At 39.8% G+C, this 21,801-nt stretch overlaps 1 protein-coding gene across 1 annotated transcript in view; it reads left to right on the plus strand.

Moving 5' to 3' along the window:
* Positions 1-21,801, plus strand: part of LOC128778795 (probable cation-transporting ATPase 13A5) — a 42,400-nt gene that overhangs the window by 14,681 nt on the left and 5,918 nt on the right. Inside the window, exons 9-13 of the mRNA XM_053908659.1 lie at positions 284-393; positions 3,744-3,840; positions 5,834-5,906; positions 13,955-14,129; positions 16,344-16,546. Of these exons, the coding sequence (XP_053764634.1) occupies positions 284-393; positions 3,744-3,840; positions 5,834-5,906; positions 13,955-14,129; positions 16,344-16,546 (658 nt within the window). The remainder of the gene's footprint in view (positions 1-283; positions 394-3,743; positions 3,841-5,833; positions 5,907-13,954; positions 14,130-16,343; positions 16,547-21,801) is intronic.

Below are 21,801 nucleotides of genomic sequence, written 5' to 3' on the forward strand. Positions count from 1 at the left end.
TTTGCTTATCACATCTACATCCGCACAAGCAATGCACACACATGCATATGAACGCACGCACCACTCTTTTGCCCCAGGAGCATCGTTTAGCTGGCGCCTCTTTGGTTGGTGACTTTCTGGATCTGGAGGGGGATAGTACTCCATGTGGAGGGACAGCGTAAACAGACACCCAGGGCTGGAAGGTTACAGGGTTATAAACTCAATAATGTGAAGAATAGCTCATGGTGTTCAAATAGAACATGGCCCGAGGAGTCATGGGTGTAACGTGGATTTATCCTTCTAGGCTTTGAAAATGGCTCATGCGGGCATTTCGCTGTCAGAGCAGGAGGCATCTGTGGCCTCCCCTTTCACCTCGAAAATAGCCAACATCGCGTGTGTGCCTCATCTCATCAGGTAAGCCACTAGTTCCCTTCCACCCTCATGACCGACGGGCTCATTGTCTGGCTCTGTACAGAATTCAACCACAATTTAAAGTGATAAATGTCACACAGAGGTATGGGTACAGTGCTATCCGAGCACCAGTTAAGGGGCCATTTGTGCTGCTTGGGAATGCTGGTAAAAACCACAAAAAGTGACCTTTGCCGAGGCTGAAAGGATGAAAGGCTATATTGTATGGACAGTTGAAAGGTAGAGTTGATATTTAAAAACTGATTGCATTTCTTACTTCTCTCCCTTATCTTGTATGTTGGGTGCTTACTGGAACCTTCCTCCTGGGGATTGGGAAGGGTGAGGCAGCACAAAGAAAACACTCCATCACATAGCCTCCCCAGATAATGTTATCTCTCCAAGATACCAATCAGCAAATATCCAAAATGATCGCAAGACTTTTATAATCGAGGGAAGGGGAAGGAATTAAAGACCATTTATTTTGTCAAGATAGCTCCCTCACCTCCATTCTGCTCTCATTACTGATTTTCGTCTCTACTCATAGTTTAAACGTAGTTAAGAATAAAATGTTAGGTTTTATATTTTGTTCACAAATCGTACTCTTCTGTTGCTCCCTATAACACTGTGGGGTAACTTTAGGCCATCTTCACAGCCAGTGGTTTGAAAGACATCCCTGAAACTTGAAGTTTATTCCAAAGGGATGAACATGAAGTTCTCCAGCATGTCCCCTGGTGCATCTGTGCATCTGAATGGGCACCTACTAGCAGGAGTTACTCACCTAAAGGTGCTAGGCTTGAAATTCTATGCCCGTGTCTGGTTGCATAGCAAATAGCTTGACACATCTCTCTGATCTCGGGGTGCCTGTCCCTGTGTCCTTCCACACCCTCAAACATCAGCAGCTCTTCTGCCTCCAGAGCAGGAGACTCCTCTTCCTAACTCCCATGTTCTCTGCTTCTGAGAACTATCTGGTCCTTAGAGCCCTCAGAACTTCAGAGAAATCTGAACTCTCTCCTTTCTTCATCCATAGCCAAGCAGGCATTATGTTTTACTGGATTGTCTTTGGGAGACTGTCTCCAAGTCCTCTCCTTACTCTCTACTGCCTTAAATTTGGTTCCTAGCCAGTGACTACGAAATGAGAGTGCCCAGGACCCTGTCCCTATGTCAATACAACTCATGGAGCTTTTTAAAATATTGTGCTTGGAAATATGGCGGATAAAGGATGAGACAGATTTTGTCCTGGAAGACTCATGTTCCAGTAAAGGTACAGAGAGATAGAAATATAATCACAAAACAGAGAATCATCTGCCTGATCAGTGAGAAGTGCTCAACAAATTAGTTTTAAAAAAATTAATGCTCAAACAATATGGTAATTGTTCCAGTAGTTCCAATTGGTAACTCAAGCCAGGAGGGAAGGTTTCAGGAGGGGAATTGGGACTTGAAGGATGGATAGGAAGTACGTAAACAGGAAGGAGGTGGGAGAACATTCCAAGTGGGAGAAGTGGAGAGCCACATTTAGAAATGGGATTTTAACTGGAGAGTGTAGAGCCCAATAGCCCAGGCTTCTCAAGCCTCCTTAAGCCTCCTGTTGGGAGGCTTCTCAGGTGGGAGTTATGGAGGGTAAGCTGGAGCAACAGGTGTGGAGGGAGTTTAAACTCTTGGATGGTTGCACAAGTGCCTATTTGATCCATCTGAGAAGCAGTGCAATTTGAATTTCAGATGCTGCCTCACACACATGGCCCAATTCATTTGTGAATGGAATGCAGTGTTTTAAGATACACGTCATGGTGTAAAATTTCTCTAGTGGCAGATGGTTTAGTAAGACTCAAGGTGGAAGCTCTTTGCTTTTTTATTTCCTAGATTCATAAAAATTAGATATGGTTCAGCTCTGTTAGGCTCATTTTACCCTTGCTATCCTTGATGTATGCTTATTTCTGAGAAAACATCCTCCAGAGGGGCAGCGAGGTACTGTTTTAAATGCATAGGTCCACAGGTTTTCATTTGTATCTTTTGAAACATGACTGACTTGTTGCTAGAGTGGAAGCCTTTTAGGATAAGGACTGCACCTTATTCATTTCTGTATTATTGTGCCCAGCCCTAAGCTGGACACAACAGAGCACTGGATGAATGTTTGTAGGCTGCATAAATAAATGAATTGGCTTCTTAAAATTCATAATTATAGGAGTAATTTTGGAGACCCATAGTTTATTTAGAATGGCTTCTTGAGCCCTTCACAAAAGGAGAAAAAGGATGAAACCACCAAGTTTATGTCAGAAAACGGTCTAGGCTTCACATGCCTGCCCCACTCTCAGCTTGTCTGCTGCTGCACCCTCTGTGCTGAAAACAAATGTTAGTGCCTCACAGCCTGGTGGAGAACATCTGCCCAACGCATCCTGGCCCATCCCTCCCAAACATTCTCATCCTGCCTGAGCCCAGGTGGTTATTTGTCTTTTAAGGTTTTCCTTCTTGAGTCCCCATTTCATTGACAAAGTCTTCAAGTAGCACTAATGCCCATGTCAATGTGGGGGGGGGGGTGGTGGTGGTGATATGGGCTGCCCCCCATGTGAATTCGCTTCTGCTTTGATGAGAGCAGGCTGCAGGAGGGGTTGTTTGCCAAGTTCACCATCCCTCCATCACATGTTCCTGCCTCGTGTTGCTGTCTTCTTTGGCCTGTCATAACCCACCACCACACCAAGCCTCAGTTAAGGGAATAGCAGCCAAACAGGATTTTTCAAGGCGGGGTGGATATTTACTTCTTAACCTGCGGTTTTTACTGTTGTCTTTGTGTCTTTTGAAGGGCACACCAGCTCAGATTATTACCATGGGTTCTCCCTGGAGTATGGAAACCAACAAAACCCAATTCATCTCACATATTGGAGGCACACCCACACTTCCTAACATGTAAAAGCACCTGTCCTTTAGCTTAATGTCTCCACAGGACTCCAAAACATACACACTTCAGTTCTCAGAAGCCTGTTGTTAGGATGTAAAGAGTCACAGCTGAGTCAATGCTTGACATTTTGTATCTCATCATAATGTCATGTGTTTCTACTATATGTGTTAATCTTTTTAATTCACTGAAAATAAAGACTGTGCCTGATTCATTTATATCCTCCATGACTCTTAGCACAATGCTGGTACCTTATAAGCCCTAAATAAAAGTGAGTCAATGAGTGAGGTCATGATAGAAGCTGAAAATGAATGAACAGATGAGTGTTTCAACAAATAATTGAGACGATGAATCATTGATTAAGTGAATGTATATTAACAAGCTATTAAATTTGAACTCCCTTTGAAATATAAAAGACTGGGAGATGTATATTATGCATAACCAGTTATTTTTATCTTTTCTTAAACAGAGAAGGCCGAGCTGCTCTGGTTTCATCCTTTGGGGTATTTAAATACTTGACCATGTACGGCATAATCCAACTTATTGGTACATCACTGCTCTATTGGGTATGAACCAAAATAATTTCTTCCCAGTTTTAATTGCATTTACATACTTGGTTTGTTCTTGGGGGTGTGGCTCCTACACAGGATTTAATGTTTTATAAATAAATGACATTTCTCAAAACAGATGTCTGCAAACTTTGGAACTTGACATAACTGCACATACAGCATGGAGCTAGAAATAAGTAGCTAGAGATCAGTTTTCTAGCAGTGCTGTTTTCTTCTAGATAACCTAAGATACTTGACCTCTTCAAGCATTTAGTTCTCCACTTGGAGTATGAAGAGAACTTCAGAACAGCGTAAATACAACTCAACAAGAAGTCGGTCTCCAACTATGGGCAAAAGACTAAGAAGAGATAAAAAGAAAGAGAAGTTCTGGAATTTGACCTTGAAGGGCTCAAAAACTAGGAAAACTCACATACTGGAGCTTTACTTCTGAACTCGCCCAGAAGTTAGACACATAGACATGTCATTAGTAAAGGATTAGCATTTAAAAATTTAAAAAAAAAAGACTTTTGCAATTAAATGATAAAAATAATCACTTACAAATTAAATAGCTATATGGAAGGGATATGTATAAGTTGAAAATCTTCATTATTTCAGTCATAACTTGCTCTAGAGTAAAATGATCCAACAGACTCAGGGAGTGCTTCAGAGAGCATTTATTACTATACTGCTTTCCTGGGACATTTGAGACATGAATGAGGACCACAGGTCTCTAGCATCTGGTGGGCTATTAAGCACAAGAATCACACACAGAGGGCTAAGGGGCAACCAGGTGGGTAGAAACAGAAACTGGACTGGGAGTCAGAAAACCTAGATTCAAATTCTGCCTTTATCACTAAGAACATACTAGATCTTGCCCTTGACCAAGCCTTTATATGCCTCTGGGAGGTCAGGCTGGCAGATCCCCATAGTTCTATGAAAACTGCTTCCGGAACAAATACTGAAGCTGCCTGTGAAAATTCCTCCCTGTTTCGTGTCACCCTGCCTATATATAACTGCACCATTCTGAGGGGGAAAGAAGAGGAAGGATGTGAGAAAGAAATGTAAAGAGGACAGAGACTTAGAGGATGAGAACCATTGGGAACCCTTTATGGAGGATGAGGAATCATTTGTATCTTCTTAAAAATCTGAAATATTTCTCAGTTCAAAGTCTTCACACATAGAATTGGAATGATAGTCTAGCCTGAAGCCATTCATTCTGATGGTTTAGACCCAGAAAAGAGTGTCCCCCAGAGACCTTAAATTAGAAACTTCAGGGCCTTGGGTTCACACTCTAAAAATCCAGAAATATTTCTCATTTGCATAAATCTGGTCTATAATGGCTCAGACCAGGTTATAAGTTAGTGCTCAGTCAGCAGCTATGAAGCACATAAACAGACCTGGCTGCAAAAGGTATTGCAAGGCAAATTTCTGGAGGTTATATGCTGACTTTTATATATGACTCCATAAATGTAAACTTCAAACAACTTCTATGTCTACACAGACCTTAGAAAGTCAAGCACACCAGACTGAAGTCTGTAATGGGCTTTCTTGGGAATAGTGGCAGTTGTTCAGTTTGTAAAAATGAATGGACCCCAAGAGAACTATTTGTGAACTCAATCCATGGATAGGATGGAGAGGAACACCTGTTGAATGATTTGAGGCTTGGATTTCAAATGTTTAAGCTTGAAGTTCCCAGCGGGTATCTTATGTCGAGAATTCAAATGTCCAGGCTGAGACTACAGCTGTCAGATTACTGTGGCCCAAGCCCGGGTGTTTCCCAACGGACTGACTCTTGTTGCTAACATGGAATTAAGTTAAACACTGGGAAAATAGTGATCTGGCTTCATTATCTACAATGAGATGCTAAAGATCATAGGTAAGTTACTTTCTTTTTAAAGAGGAGAGAAAAATAACAGTTGCTTCCTGATTACATTCAGAAAGAGAGTTGGCAATAATAAAAATGCTACAATGGCAGAAGCAACATTTATATTTACTTTTATTTCCTTTCCAGCAGCTACAGCTCTTTGGGAATTACCAGTATCTCATGCAAGACGTAGCCATTACCTTGATGGTCTGTTTAACAAGTAAGTACTTCAGCAAAGTAAACAGCATTATTTGTATTTATTTACCCATGACATTCTAGAAATGCTCATACAAATAAAAGCTTTTGCGAAAGATACACCTTTACTACTGAAACCACTGTACTTGTGAATTTTTTGAAAGAGGTGTTGGCAGTAAGTGGAGGCTTGAAGTCCTGAGATTTGGCACTAAAACATCCTGATAGCAAATAAATCTTAGCTTCATAAAATGGTCAATGTATTCTGAGTTCCTTGTGGGTTTGTGTCTTGTACATAGAAAATTGTACAAGAAACCTAGAAAGGGAAATGTTTAAAACCCAAAGGTGACTTTCCATTATTCAGCTATGTTTCACACTGATATGAAACCAGATTTTTGCCAGGTCTTTGACATGTTGAGAACAAATGCGAGCATTTAACTCTAGAAATTCTCTCAAAAGCAAGGTGTGACTCACAGCAGCTACTGCTCATTTCCTTCCTTTGCGAGGACACTGCGATAAAGTATTTCTTATCCAAGGACTCAGGGCTTCATACTAACTCTTAAGGGAGAAAGGAGACTGCCTCAACAGAGAGCAAAGAAAAAGAATGACATAGTCATCTCTTTTTCCTTGTTCAACAATGAGACTGTTATGAAAACAGATTAAAAAAATCAGACAATGCAGAATATTAATAACCTTGAGAATTTCATGTAGCATCTTAAAACATGAAACGGATACATCAACCCTGTGGCAAAATTTACCAGTGTCAGAAACATAAGTGACATCAATTTCGATTCTTAAGGTGAAAGTGTGTATTTGTAGTCCATTAGCCTATTTTTCTGTGCATTATTAATGGTCACATGACTGGAACATTTTGAGTCAATGATATTGCCTTTGCAGTGTTGGCTATTTTTAAGCATTTTGTATGATTTACTTGTGAACATGGTTGATGATGCTAAATAAAAGAAGAAGAAAAGAAGAAGAAGAAGAAAAAAACCCACCAGGAACTTCCAGGAGCTAAGCTAGCAGTAGTAGCATAAAGGTGAAGGCTATGGCTATTCTCCACCACTCCCTATCTCTGAGAACTTTGGCAAATTATTTATGAAATAATTTTCTGACATGAAATGTTCTCATATGGTTGTGAGGATCAGACAAAACAATGCATGTGAAGGGTACAACACAGTGTGTCACACACTTGTAAGCACTCACAGCAAGATGAATGATACCACCCTGCACCTAATCTCTTTTTCTTCTTTTGAAATAACTGGCTAACTCAGTGAGCCCTTGAACAGAGTTAGAATGCGTACAGCTAGGCTGATTGGTTCAAAATCCAAAAACGTGGGTAGTAGTGTTTGTGTTTTACTCCTCTGCCTTCAAACGCTATTGTTTTTCCATCACTGCAAGCCCAATCATCCCACGGGCACATCACTTCCTGGTCAATATCAGGTATTAAAATGATTTCATCTTCAGACATCAAAAGTCTATGTATCGTAAATTCACATTTTGTGTTTGCATCCAGTTCAAACTTTTTCTTCCTCTAGATCAAACCTGACCTTGAAGCAAGCAGTGGGAGAGAAGGCCATACTCTCTACTTTCCTTGGGCCCCTTGCTCAGGGAGCCTTGGAACAACAAAAGCAAATGGCCCTTTATACACGTGGGGGTATTGTAGTTTTGTCCTGTCGAGTACCCTCTAATGTGGCAGGCATCTAAACTTCAGGCAATTGGTATGGGATCACTGGTGAGTTTGGGGGTTTTTCAGATTCCTTTGAATTGCTCTGGACTAGACTCCTTCCTGACATGGGTGGTACTCTTTCCCTCTGACTCCCCAGGATTCCTTTCAACAATTGCCTGCTGGTGGTAAACACCACGAAGACTTTTTCTACTGCTTGGCTCCCTAGCCCCCGCAGACTGCCCCCACTGGGCAGATTCCTTCCAACACAGCCCCAGCCTGGCTAATTTCCATAGCATCCACTTCACCTAATGGATAGATATATAGCTTTCTCTCGCTGCTGCCCCCCGTCCTTCTCCTCTGATATTGCAACCGAAGGTGGCAAGGCAATCTTCCCCCTCAAGACACTTCAGGTCTCTCCTAGAGTAGTTCTTATGACCTCCCCTAATTTTGGATTGGAGTGATGCTAGGAAGATAACCATAATTCTTGCAGCTCTTAACAATTTCCTTTAAAGCATGGTTTTCTCTTATGTATTTGGCACATAGGTAATTGCTTGGGGGTAGGGGCATGGCTACACTTGAAGGACCAGTATGGATACCTCTGAGTGAGTACAACAGAGATATGGCATGATCTCTCTTTACATTCAGTTGGGATTTATCATTATCAAATATGAGATTCAGTAAAATTCCCCAGACAGAGGAAAAGCCCCATTCAACATCCTCTTAGATGTGTTCACCTCTTACTATATGTTAGGCACATAGGTGTCTGAGGCATGAAAAGACTGATCACTGAAGTATAGAGTTAGTTGGGGAGGGGGCTTCACACAAATGTATGAAGGAAATGAAAGTCAAAAGTAGTGAGTGCCAGAACACAGCAAGTGCTTTGGGAGTTCAGAGAAACAAGAGGTTATTTCTGATAATAGGCAGAGATGGCAATGGAGAAAAGAGAGAAATACTAAGGATGGCTTCATGGAAGAAGTAACATTTGCACCAAAATAGAAAGGATGGACAGATTTCAAAAATCTTTTTCCCAAAAGAAGAGCTTTTCAAGTAGAATGAGGCAGCATGAGCAAGAGAGAGCTGGGGCATGAGTTTTTCAATTTGACCACACTGTAGCGTATGTGAAAAGGAACAGCAGGAGATGCAATTTGAAAAGATGAGTTGGGTCAGATCATAGAACTTGACTACCGGGTTGAGAACCGTGGACATTCATCTGCAGATGTTAGTAGTCATTGACAATTGGATGATTAATATAAAGTCACTCTCACCAAGGCTCTTTTCTTTCCAGGTTCCCAGGTTAGGGTGTTTAACCTCAAGCCTGAATTAGTATGGCACAAAGACAATACCATTGCATATTTAATTTTTTATGCACCTGCATATCTATATATACCCTGTCTTGTTCTTACAAGATTTTAAGGTAACACAAAGGTAACTAATAAGACAAGCTATATTAAAGGGGAAATCAAGCAGAATAGTAAAATGAAGTCAGAGAAGTCAATTAAGAAAATATATGCCTTAAAGCTCAATTTGACCCTAGTAGGTATAGGAGCCATTTTGAAAGGAATTTGTTCTAGCTGCATCTCTATCCTCTTCAACAAAACCCACTCAAATTAGATCAAGAAAATAGAGATAGGGGGATGTTTATGAATATAATTCTCAGAAAAAATCTGAGACTAGAAACTCAGAAGCACCCAGTCCAAAGAAGGGCTAGAACACCAAAGAGTGAAAAACAGAGGCCACTTTTTTTATTTCCAAGAAACCATCTTGTCTCTTTCTTCTCCTTTCCACTCTGTTTTCATCTGACTTAAACTCATTCGCCTTGCAAATGACCCTAAATGGTGTCTCTATTATTGAATCTCCATAACCTTTCTGTTTGTCTTTGCACAGCTAATTAGCTCAGCCTCTCGGTGTCTCATTTGCAAATATTTTGGAGAGAAAATTCATTGACCTAACTTGAGTAAGATGTCTACCTTAAGCCAGTCATTTCTGTGAATGAAAATGAGGTCATGTAATTTGGCTCCATTCAGGCCAACCATTTCAGTGTGTGGAAGGAGGTACTGTCCAGAGAAAAAGGCTGTAGGAGGGACTCCATCCATTATGTAAATGCATCTCTTACATAAATTCCAACATTGCTTCAAAGAATCGTAAATTTTTTTTTTTTTTTTTTTTTTTTTGGTTCTTGGTCCCTTTGGAGAGTATCATGGAGGACAGAGATCTTTTCACCTTAAAAGCCTCGTGAGGCACATTCAAAATCTTGCATGTGGTTCAGGTGGGTTCAGGAGGCTCTGGAAATTTGAGTTACATGACTTGAAATGTCCATAATATAAAGCAAGCCAACTATTTAGGAGAATCACACCCACATTATATTCAAATAATGCTGAAAAATTATGAGTATCCTTTGAAAATAAAAATTTGAAACTGCTAGGTCCTCCCACATAGCAGGCCCTGTACTAATTTCAGTAAGGGACAGGAAATGGTATGAGCCTAGATTTCCTCCCTCAACGAGCTCACAGTCTGCTGAGTGCATGTGTCAACGACTAGATTTAATGTGAGACATCCTCACTACAGGGCAGCAAAATGAGTAATGTGCTGTGGACTCTCAGAGGAGAGAGTGATTAATTCTGAATAAAATATAACACTTCACAAGCTTACATTTCTCTCCATGCAACATGATTGCATATATCATCATCATTTTGAAGAAACCTGGGCAATTCAGAAAAGTTTTTTATCCTTTTTGATTCATGAAATCCACACTACTGTGATATGCTATAGAGCAGAGAATGGGGGGCTTTACAGACTTAAGTTTATTTTACCACGCTGTTGCTCACAAACTATGGGTCTTTACATAAGGGGCCCTACTTCTCTGAAGCTCAGTTTCTTCACCTGGAAAATAGAGATAACTATTTTGCATTGATTTTTAAAGAAATAACGTTTAGAGGCCCCTGGGTGGCTCAGTCAGTTGAGCATCTGACTCTCAATTTCAGTTCAGGTCATGATGTCACAGTTTGTGGGTTCGAGCCTAGCAGCGGGCTCCTCGCTGACAGTGCAGAGCCTGCTTGGGATTCTCAGTCTCCCTCTCTCTCTGCCTGCCCCCCCCCCCATTGGCCCTCTGTCCCCCTCTCTCAAAATAAATAAACATTAAGAAAAAAAAAAAGAAATGATGTGTATAAGACACTTAGCATAGCCTCTGGAACATAGTAGGGGCCCTTAAACGCTAGCCGTTAATTTTATAGTCAGATATACACATTCTCTATCAGAAAGTATTAGGATTTCTAATATGGGAAAAGTTAAAATATTCTTTATGTTAGGACTCTATCAATCAGCTATTACCACATTACTACTGTATAACAAACTTCTCCCCAAAACCCAGTGGCTTACAATACCATTGCTCTGTAGATAGTCAGCTGGTCTAGGTCAGCTGAATCTGATCTGTTTTAGGAGGTAGATCAGTTGGTCTTGCCCCAGGTTAGGGGTTTCATTCAAGTCAGCTCCACATTTTTAATTCTGGAGCCAGGCTGGCCTAACAGACCTGAGCATGATCACGGAGAGTGAGCATTGCCATGCAAGCAGGCCTCAAACCTCTAACATCTCTTCGGCCAGAGAAAATCACAAAGCAAAACCAAAATTAAAGGGTGGTAAAGTGCACTCTACCACAATGAGGCCAATAATTCAATCTAGCACAGTCTCTGTGTAAAAGAAAAGTCAGAAGCTCAGCGAGCATCTGAGAAAGAGTACCGGAGAGCAGAATACACAGAGATGCAATTAGACTTCTCTCCATTATCCACAGCCTACTTAGTCATTTGGTGGCCGTCTTCTTCCTTGAGTGCAGGAACATGGGAAGAACTAGAAACACTGTAGCCTCTCTGCCTTCTGTGGCCCCAGGGCACAGTCTCCTTGCATTGACCACAGTCCACATGGTGCCCCTTCCTTGCGTGCCATGCAATGACTTCTCACACCAACCATCCAGAGTGAGGCCAGACTTTACAACTTAAGGGCACAGCCTCCACAAGACTGCCCTTACTTTAGACCTCAGCCATAAGTTTGGGGGTCCCCATGACACCCACAAGTCTGATTAGCTGGCTGCAAAATTGGGGGGTTCTTCTTCTCCCCATAGGTTCAGTGATTCATATCAACAACTCATTGAGGGAAGTGCTATACATATGATTCCAGTTTTATAATAGCAAAGGGATACAAATCAGAACCAGCCAAAGGGAGAGTGAGGTCTGGTGGGAGGATCCCCACACATCCATTGTCCTCTTCGTGGGGTGTCAGTTTGCCTTATCTTCCTGGCATATCAATGTGTGACAATATGCAGAGGATTGCCATACAAGGAAATCCACCTGAACTTTGGTGTCTAGAGTTTTTATTGGGGTTTCATTATTTAGACATGATTGGTGGAATCATTTGCCATGAAGTTGATCTCAATCTTTTTATTTTTCAAATTTCTCTTTTTTGAGATTTATTTTTGAGAGAGAGAGAGAGAGGGCAAGCAGGGGAAGGACAGAGAGAGAGGGAGAGAGAATCCCAAGCAGGCTCTGCACTGCCAGCACAGAGCCTGATGTGGGGCTTGAACTCATGAACCACGAGGTCATGACCCGAGCTAAAGTCAGGAGTTGGATGCTTAAACCAGCTGAGCCATCCAGATGCCCCAAGTTGATCTCAACCTTTGGTGTCATGGCATCTATATGCTGGATTATCATTTTATCACCAACTCTCTTTATGCCTGCCATCTGTCATCTTATTTGCATAAACCATCATTGCTATTATGAATAAAGACACTCCTATCAACTTAGGAAATCCCAACAACTTAGAGGATACATCCCAGGAACTGGGAATAAAAGCCAACCAAATTCTTTATTACAACCCGTCTTTGTCTTCCATTAGACTTCAAGTTCTTTGGGGCAGATGAGATGACCTCCTCATCTGTGCATACTTCACAGCTTGCAGCCTAGCACTGTCCCAGGCAACTATTGATTAAATTGGTAAAGGTAAAGCCTTAGGTGCACCTGGGTGGCTCATTCAGTTAAACCTCTGACTCTTGGTTTCAGCTCAGGTCGTGGTCTCGCGGTTTGTGAGTTCAAGACCTGCATCAAGTCTTCATGCTGACAGTGCAGAACTTGCTGGGGATTCTCTCTCCCCCTCTCTCTCTGCCCCTTCCCTGCTCACTCTCTCTGTCTCCAAATGAATAAATAAATAAATAAATAAACTTAAGCAAAAAAAAGGTAAATCCTTAGATAGTCATAGAGCTTTAGAGTAAAAGAGTTGGAAGAGACTTTGGAGACCACTTAGATATTCCAACACATTCATTTTATACTTGAGAAAAATGAAGTACCAGAGGGTTCAGGTGATTACCCAAGAACCCACCGAGCAAACTGAAGACCTACTTTAGAGTTTTATCATCCCAGACTGGACACCTGCTCCTACCACCCTACCCCTTCATTCATGAACACAAACCTCAGCATACACAGTCTACTTTCTTCCTTACATCAAAGAAACCAATGATTTGCTATGAAAAAGGAAAAGGTATCAGCTATGAAGACAAGAAGTGAGACACGACTCTTGTGTAAACCTTTGATGTAATGTATCTAATTCCTGACTTTTCCATGCTTCTTCCCTGCACTGCCCTAAGAAGTAAAGTACATTCCATTTTCAATAGCTTGTTAGAACATATGGCTCCTAAGAAGGATGCAGTCTGTTGTTTTTGTGGTTCTGTTTAATCTCTGCCTATCGCCTATCCTTTAAATTAAAAAAAAATACATAAACTCTAGGATCAAAGCTATAATACATTTTAATACTCTCATCTGGAAGCAAGACTGTTTTGAGTTATTTTTCCTAACCAAGCTTAATACACTCTAGCAGTTCTCCATTTACACACTTATCCAGCAGGGAACAGAACACACCTCTAGCATCTATCCTGGTACACTAAAGTGCTCAGAGAATGTTGGATGAATGAATAATAAAATCGGTACTTAAAACATAATCTCCAGCATATGAAGATTAATCTAGCCTGATGCCTCTTACTCTCCTTATCTTAAACTCTCTGCCTTCCTACCAGCACTGAGAGATCATAGTACTGCTTATCCATGTGGAAGGCCACCTTTCTATTTTACATACATTTCCTGGTCATCTTGTTGTGAAGAAAATATATGCACCATGAAATATGGTAAATGTATTATTTATAGAGCTTTTAAACCTATTACTTTTTGTTTCTGAAGGTGAAACAAAAGCATGGAAGAGGCAAAGGCTGGTAGCATTGGATATACACCTAAGCAATGTGCTTCCCTAGATGTAAACCCTGAGTTCATGTTTGCTGAATCTGAATCCTAACGGAAGTCTCAAGATAACAGGCATCTCAATCTTCTATTGTCAATAATGAAACTGTAATAGGGGAAAATGCATTTGTCTTTCAGTGAGTTCAACTCATGCCTACCCCAAACTGGCTCCTTACCGACCGGCCGGACAGCTCCTCTCTCCCCCTCTGCTGCTCTCAGTCTTTTTGAACACCTGTTTCACCTGCATTGTGCAAATCTGTGCATTTCTCTATGTGAAGAAGCAGCCCTGGTATTGTGAGGTCTACAGATACAGGTAAAGTTCAGTTTTTTTAGTTTTCCTTTCTGAAGGTGATACAACGAGTGCCCAATGTCACTGTACAACTTGGTTGAACATACACCCTAAATTTTTAATTAACAACAGTTGGGTCTCCAGGGTTCTATGCTACCAATGTCAGGATAGAACACCAAACACAGTTAATAGGTGGAGTCCTGGGGTGAGCCATGTCAGTGGGGGGGGGGGGGGGAAGATCTTCACATTGGTTGTTAATGTGTAGACTAAATGTGTTTAGTAAATGAATGCATTCATTCCCTGGTGGTTTGGTTATCATATAGACCAGAGGTCAGCAAACGTTTCTTACATAGGGCTAGACAGTAAATACTTTAAGCTCTTTGGACTAGACAGTGTCTGTTGCAATTACTCAGTACTACTGTTGTAGTGAAAAGCAGACATAGACAATAAAAAGTAGGTGTGACTATGTTCCAATAAAACTTTATTTACAAAAAGAGGTGTTGAGTTGGATTTGGCCTATGGACTTAGTCAGCTGGCCTCTGATTTACAAGAGAGATTGGCTTAAATTAGCTTGAGTTTTTCAAGCCTTGAGGTAAGGCTTGGACAAACTCCTCTTCACAGACTCCATGATGCTCCTGAAGCACCGGAGCCCCAGCATCCAGTGAAAGATTGAAAACTACTGAATGATGTCTAAGATTGCCATTTACACCCTAAATTCAGCAATTCAAGTATTATTGCTTGGAGTAGAGAATTCATTTTTGTCTCAAAACCAGATTTTTCTCCTCATCGGAAGGCATATATTCAGATAAGTAAAATTCTGAATCTGGGAGACAAGCAGGGATAGCTAAATGGATGATGGCTAGGTAGTCCTGCCTTTATCACTAACCCTGCAACACTAGATCTTAACTCTCTTATCTGCAATGTAAGTATAACAGAATAAATATATTTTTGTGTTAAACTCTATAATTCAGGCCTTCTGGTCTATCTGTCTTGTGCAAAAACATTTTGTGACTACTGATTATTTGTTTCATTAATGTACTCAGCAAACATTAATTGAACATCTACCATATGCCAAACACATTGTGGGACCCTAGGGAACCAAAGATATTAAGACTTAAGTCTATTTATTGGGAACTAATTTCATCTATAAACAGTTACAAGAGTAAAAAGTTTCAAGCTGAACAAGAAAGCTGATACAAACTAATTTGTGAGTTTGGAGATTAAAAAAAAATAAACATTGCAAATAGATCAATCTGGACTGGGAAGGCTCATCTTTTAAACAAATGTTTTTCTGAGGAACTCTTCTGTGGCATTTCTGTGCTAGGTGTTAAGGTGTTGTAAATTTGGGTAAAATCACAACAAAGTAAACCCAAAAGAGAAATTCCATATTCAAGGAACTCTCATCCCAGGGGTGGAAAATAAAAACATGTGAATGAATAATTGCAGAACAATGAGCTAAATACAGCACTAGAAGCAAGAACAGAGAGCAGTAGGCAAACTTTCCAGTGAACTAAAGACAACAGAGGGATGGAGACGGAATAGAGTATTCGACCCAGGCGTGTGCAAACTGTAGTACTTGGGGAACAGAAAATTTTCCTATGTGTTTGGAGTATAAGGAGCAGAGAAGGGCTGGCAAAAGATAAGGGCAGGAAGCCAGATTCGAAGATTTCTGGGCTTGCCTGAGAAGTTGGCATTTAATTTATTAGCAAAATAGAGCCACTGACACTCAGAAACAGGAGAGGGTCATTTTTGGATCCTCAGGAAGAGAGTGATATAGAGCAGGCAGATTCATACTCAGGACCTAAGGTAGTAGGCTTATATTAGTCCTCAGAAGAGAAAACAACACATACATACTCTCTCTCTCTCTCTCTCTCACACACACACACACACATGTGCCCACCACAACCCTCCCCCAACATGCACGAATGCACACACATGGGCAGCCATGGTTCATTTGTTCTGAACTGAAAGGAATTTCATAGAAAATTATCATCCAAGCCCTTTCAACACAAATCACTTGTTCTAAATGGAATGAGAGACAAAGAATAATTTTGACTTGTTCTAAGTGTTATTTCTGCTTTGTCATTGCAAGAGGTGAACAAAATATGTCTTGGTAGTTACTGGCTGGGACAATCTGAAAGCTGAGACCCCATGGCAGTGATAAACTTTTTTTGTTTTCCCGCCACCTGGATAAAAATAGAATAGAAAATCCTATAAATGTTGGCGATTCTCTTGTAGTGAGTGCTTTCTGGACAACCAAAGTAATTTCTCAATGAATATGAGTTTGGAGAGAAATGGGACTGAAAATACAACGCTGATTCCTGGTTCAGTTTTAAGTTTTGAGAGTACCACACTGTGGCCCCTCACCACCATCAACTGTATCACAGCAGCGTTTATCTTCTCTAAGGGAAAGCCATTTCGAAAACCCATCTACACAAACTGTGAGTATATGAAGTTTAATTTTCCTTCCATTTCCCCACCCTCCCCAGGATTGCAGTTCAGTGGTAAAGTGATGGCTGAACTCTGGAATGAAGTATCTACAAATGGTTGTATAATGCTTTTGTGACTTGCTCTCATTCTTACAAGCTCTCCCTCTAGTTATCCACCATTTTTTTTTTGTTATTTTCTTTCACTTTCTGTATTTTCTCAGCTTTATCTTGCAATTAAAAAAGAGGGGTGCCTGGGTGACTCAGTAGGTTAAGCGTCTGACTTCGGCTCAGGTCATCATCTTGCAGGTCCTGAGTTTGAGCCCCACATCAGGCTCTGTGCTGACAGCTCAGAGCCTGGCTGGCGTCTGTTTCAGATTCTGTGTCTCCCTTTCTTTCTGCCCCTCCCCCAATTGCACTCTGTCTCTCTCTCCCCAAAATAAATACACGTTAAAAATTTTTTTTAAATGTAATTCCATTAAAAAAAAATGTTTTTTAATGGAGTATTGAAAGATAATTTTCATGAGTGGTAGAAACCTGGGCAGGAAACTCCTTATGTGCAGATACACACATGCATTATTAAATAGTTACGAGTCCTGTCCTGTTGTGTCATCAAGAATGATTTTGAGTATATATATCCAGATACTTTGTAAAAGACTTTTCTAACCAATTCAGATACAACTTGACCTCTTTGTAGCTTCACAACATTGGGCAAGTTACTTTATTCTGTGCATTTCTTGAATCACCAGTGAGGATGAACACATTTTCATGATTTTAGCCATCTCTTCTCTGAATTGCCTACGTACATTTTTATCCATTCTTTTCCAACAGGGTCACTCTTCTATTTCTTATTTATTTGTATGAGTTTATTCCTTTGCGATTTTCTTCCCATTGCCTTTAGGCACAGAGAGGTTTTTCCCATTGCAAAATCAGGTAGATTAGAATTTCTCTTGTTTTTTAAATTTCTTTTATTGCTTTTTAAATCTAATGTTAATTTCATCATACAGTTTGAAGTAGAGATCAAACTACTTTATCTAACTAGTGGTTCGTTTTCCCAGCAGATTTTACTTAATATTTCTTTTCATCATTTATTTCTCAACCGATTATATGCCACCTTTATCATACCTACATATTCATGTATATTTATGGCTTCATTATATACATAATTTATATTATGTGAGTTTTTATATTTGTTATATACTTACATATTAATTTATATACAATTAATTAGTTCCTAGACTATCTTTTCTGTCTCATTAACATGCCAGCTTATTCTTGGTCTATCACTATACTTTAAAAATTATAGTTTCATTTATTTAGCTATAGTTTTATAATAAGTTTTAATAAGCAGTTAGATTGATGTATCTTCATTACTCTTCAGTTTTCAAACATTTTTTACTTCTCTTTCTTATTCATCTTTCCAGATAAACTCTAGAATAAATTGTAAGGCTTTTTTAAAATTCCTTTTTTGAATTTTGATACTTTGGGGAAATTATAATGTTTACACAATTAAGTCCTTAGTTTTAAAGACATACTATATTATGCTTCTCCATTTGTTCATTCTTTATTTAAAAAAATTTTTTTTAATGTTTGTTTTTGAGAAAGAAGGGGGCAGGGCAAAGAGAAAGCTGAAGCAGGCTCCAGGCTCTGTGCTCTCAGCACAAACCCCTAGATGGGGCTTGAACTCAGGAACTGTGAGATCATGACCTGAGCTGAAGTAGGACACTCAACCAACTGAGCCACCCAGGCCCCCCAAATTTTATAGCTTTTTGATATCTGCATTTCCTGTTGGATTGATTTTGTGTGTGTGGGTAGTGTTTTGTTAGGTTTATTATTAGGCTTGAAAACTCTGACTTTTTCTTTCCTGGGTCTATTCTTGACAATTTGCAAGAACCCAGTAAAATAATCTGGCTCTAAATCCTTCCTTTGAAAGATTTGTGTTTTTTTTAAAGGACTGATTTGTTACCCTCTTTCTATTATTTTCTTTTCTTTTCTTTTCTTTTCTTTTATTTTATTGTTTTAATGTTTATTTACTTTTGAGAGAGAGAGAGACAAAGTGTGAGTGGGGCAGGAACAGAGAGGGAGACACAGAATGCAAAGCAGGCTCCAGGCTCTGAGCTGTCTGCACAGAGCCTGACAGGGAGCTCAAACTCAGGGGCTGCCAGATCATGACCTGAGTTAAAGTCGGACACTTAGCCGATTGACCCACCCAGGTGCCCCAAATTATCCTCTTTTTAAACTGTGTTTTCACATAACAAGTTTTCCCCCAGATATTTCTAGTTCATTGAGATTATTGAGTCTCAGCATAAGATTTTGAGTCGTATGTTCTTATAATTTTATTTCCTTTTATAACTCTTTGAATATTCTCATCCTGTATGTGTTACCTTTTTCATATATTCTTACAAGAACGATATTTTTGCTGGTTTTCTTTAAAAGACCAGTTCTCAGATTTAATAAATTCTGTATGCTTTCTCTTTTCTAACTTATTAATTTTGCTGTTTTCATTCTTTTTCTTCCTTCTTACTTTCTCTGAAAAAATTGTAATGTTTGAATTGACTTTATAATGTAAGTATTTTCTTTTGATTCTTGTGAAACAAGAAAATCATTCAAGATCAACAAAGTTTGGGCCACGTTCTTTACATTTTCACATGTCTCTAATTATGACTTGATTTCTTCTCTGACCCACCTAGTTTTCAGAATAGAGAGGTTTCCTTTTCAAGTGGAAAGGGATTTCGTTTTCATTCCTCTAGTCCTCTTTATTCAACAGTCTGCAAATGGACTTGATTTGCTTTTTTGTCCCAGCTGATGTTTTGAATTTTGTGTTAAATCTGTATGTTAGAAGGGATTTTTCATTAAATTTAGTTAATAATTTCTAGTTTTATTGTCCTGATCAGAGAACCTGGCCTGTAAAATTTCTGCTCTGGGGAATTTACTATAGTTTTGCCATCGTATGGCATAACCTGCAATCTGTAATTTTCTAAATAAGTCATAGATATTAGAAAAGTAAGCCTCATTCCTATTCCTAAATTAGAAATATACCTTGACTATGTTAAACTAGTTTTAGTAATTATTTACCATTCTATCTATTGTCACTACCACACCCCATTTTTTTTTGGTACAGCTGTTTTTTCAAAGGTTTTGAGAGCATGCTAAGACCTTCCTTTCATTTTATATTTTCTATAAACTTCTTCCTGATTTTCTTATGATATTTTTTAGTTTTGATTCAGTGTTTGATAATGCCCTTGGCTCTTGTCACAACAAATCAAGATTCTGCTTTATGTTTTAAGCTAAATCACTTATAGTCCTTTTTTTGATTGTGAATGTATTTTACAAGGAGGATATGATATATTACTTTGGCAAGTACTTTAGTTTGAACAGTAACTACAAAGCTTTTTACATACATTGAATTAAGTGAGAACCGAATTAGTTACATCATAGTGACTTAAAGCTTGTGGGTAAACTCAAGTCCTACATCGAAAATAACTGAAAATCTTAAGTTAAAAACAAGTTTTATAAACAAATATTCTAACAACAGAATCTCCTAATAAGTCACTTAGTCTCAAAAGTCCTTGGAACTTTCTATTACAATATCAAGCAATTTTATTTTCAACTCTGTATCTTTCTTGATAGCCTTTGGCAGATCAACTTTATAATGAGACGATCTAGAAAGAATACAAACTTAATCTTTATGGAAACAGATGTGACTATTTGCAAACCCTTCCCTTCCTTGCAAACAATCTGTAGTGTCTTGCCCAGGACATGTCTTCCCAAATGACGTGTGCAAAAAGAGTACCATTCTTTCAAGCTTCCTCATCAACAGCAACTGATCTAGGGAGGCAACAATCACTTCCGTTCATCATTATGTTCTCCAATCAAAGCTGAATTACATGAAGGCTTTATAATTTTCCTTCCACACTGGTCATTCGTGTGCCCACCTGGCCTGCTTTTCAGATCATTAGTCTAAGGACGGTGTGATGTGTCCAGCACTCCACTCAGTTGCTGTGACTACCAGGCCTTTGTCAGAATGGACACTTGGGGCATCATCTTCTTCCCAACATCTGGGTCCCTGGGACATGGAAACAATGACATAAATGAAAAATCCACACAGCCATCTCCTGGGCTCTTCTTACCCAGCTGCACACATTATTTTGGGAAATAAGCGATCCTGGTGCCCCTGCTTTTTCTTCTCTCTGCTTCACACCCCTCCCAAGCAAGCCTGGCTCTTCTTCTGGGAGGTGTGGCATCTAGCTGTATATATCAAGTGAAGCTTGGATGAATATGAGGGGGTGTGTAGGTGCACAGGGGTGAAACAGAGCTTTGATGTCTTCACAAAAATAGGGCCAGCTGCAGCGGCACGGTCATCTCCGATTTTTGGTTCGTATAGACCTGTATAGAGGTGGGGGCTGGCAGGCCATAAACCTTGGAATAAACGAGGTAGAGAGAATATAAGAGAACATCCAGTTTGTTTGTTTATAAATTTTAGAGCGTGTTAGGATCCTTTATATCATGGCAACACTGATGAAATCCAATTGTTCGGGCCTGAAGGTGCTAATCTCATCAGAAAACATTTGTAAGGCCCATCTACAAAGTGTGTAAAAGCTCTGTGGATGCAGACGTGGGTAGGGCCGGAGGGATAAAAACAGTGGTGTTGGCACAGTGCATCCTGGGAAGTTTAAGCTTCCTAAAGCAAAGCCATTCGGGCAGGTTGGAGAGAAAGAACCCAGCAGATGTACATGATAGCTCCTCATTCTTTCAATTCAGAGTCCTACAGAAGGGCATACAAAGTCACTTTTAAGAGGTTACAGTCTAGTAGATGCATAAAGATCTTGCAAAGCAGAGTGTTACATAACCATATGAAAGAAAACTTTGTGAGAGAGGCCTGGGTAGTCCTTAAAAAGAACGTGGTATCTGAATTGGGCTCTTTAAGAAAAATTTAAGAAAAACTGCCAAGACATAAAGAATATCCGCTATACAGGGTACTTTGTGAACAAAGTCCTCCATGGAGGTAGCAGGTTTGTGATTTAACCCCCCTCCAACACATAAGAAAGAGCAATAAGAGACTAGAACAGAAAGGCAGATGGAAATTGGATTCCATTCAAGGAAGACCTTGAATATCAGTTGAAGACCCTTGGACTTTATTCTCCAGGCAACAAAGAATGCAATGATACTAAGAGGACTGACCGTTCATCCATTCATGCACAATTCACCAGACACGCAGTGATAAAGCACTGGGGCTTCTCTGGTGACCCTTCACGTAGGCTGGTCACTGC

This window comes from Panthera pardus, unplaced genomic scaffold (genome assembly GCF_024362965.1).
Source record: "Panthera pardus isolate Hobbes unplaced genomic scaffold, ASM2436296v1 HiC_scaffold_206, whole genome shotgun sequence".
Taxonomy (NCBI): Eukaryota; Metazoa; Chordata; class Mammalia; order Carnivora; family Felidae; genus Panthera; species Panthera pardus.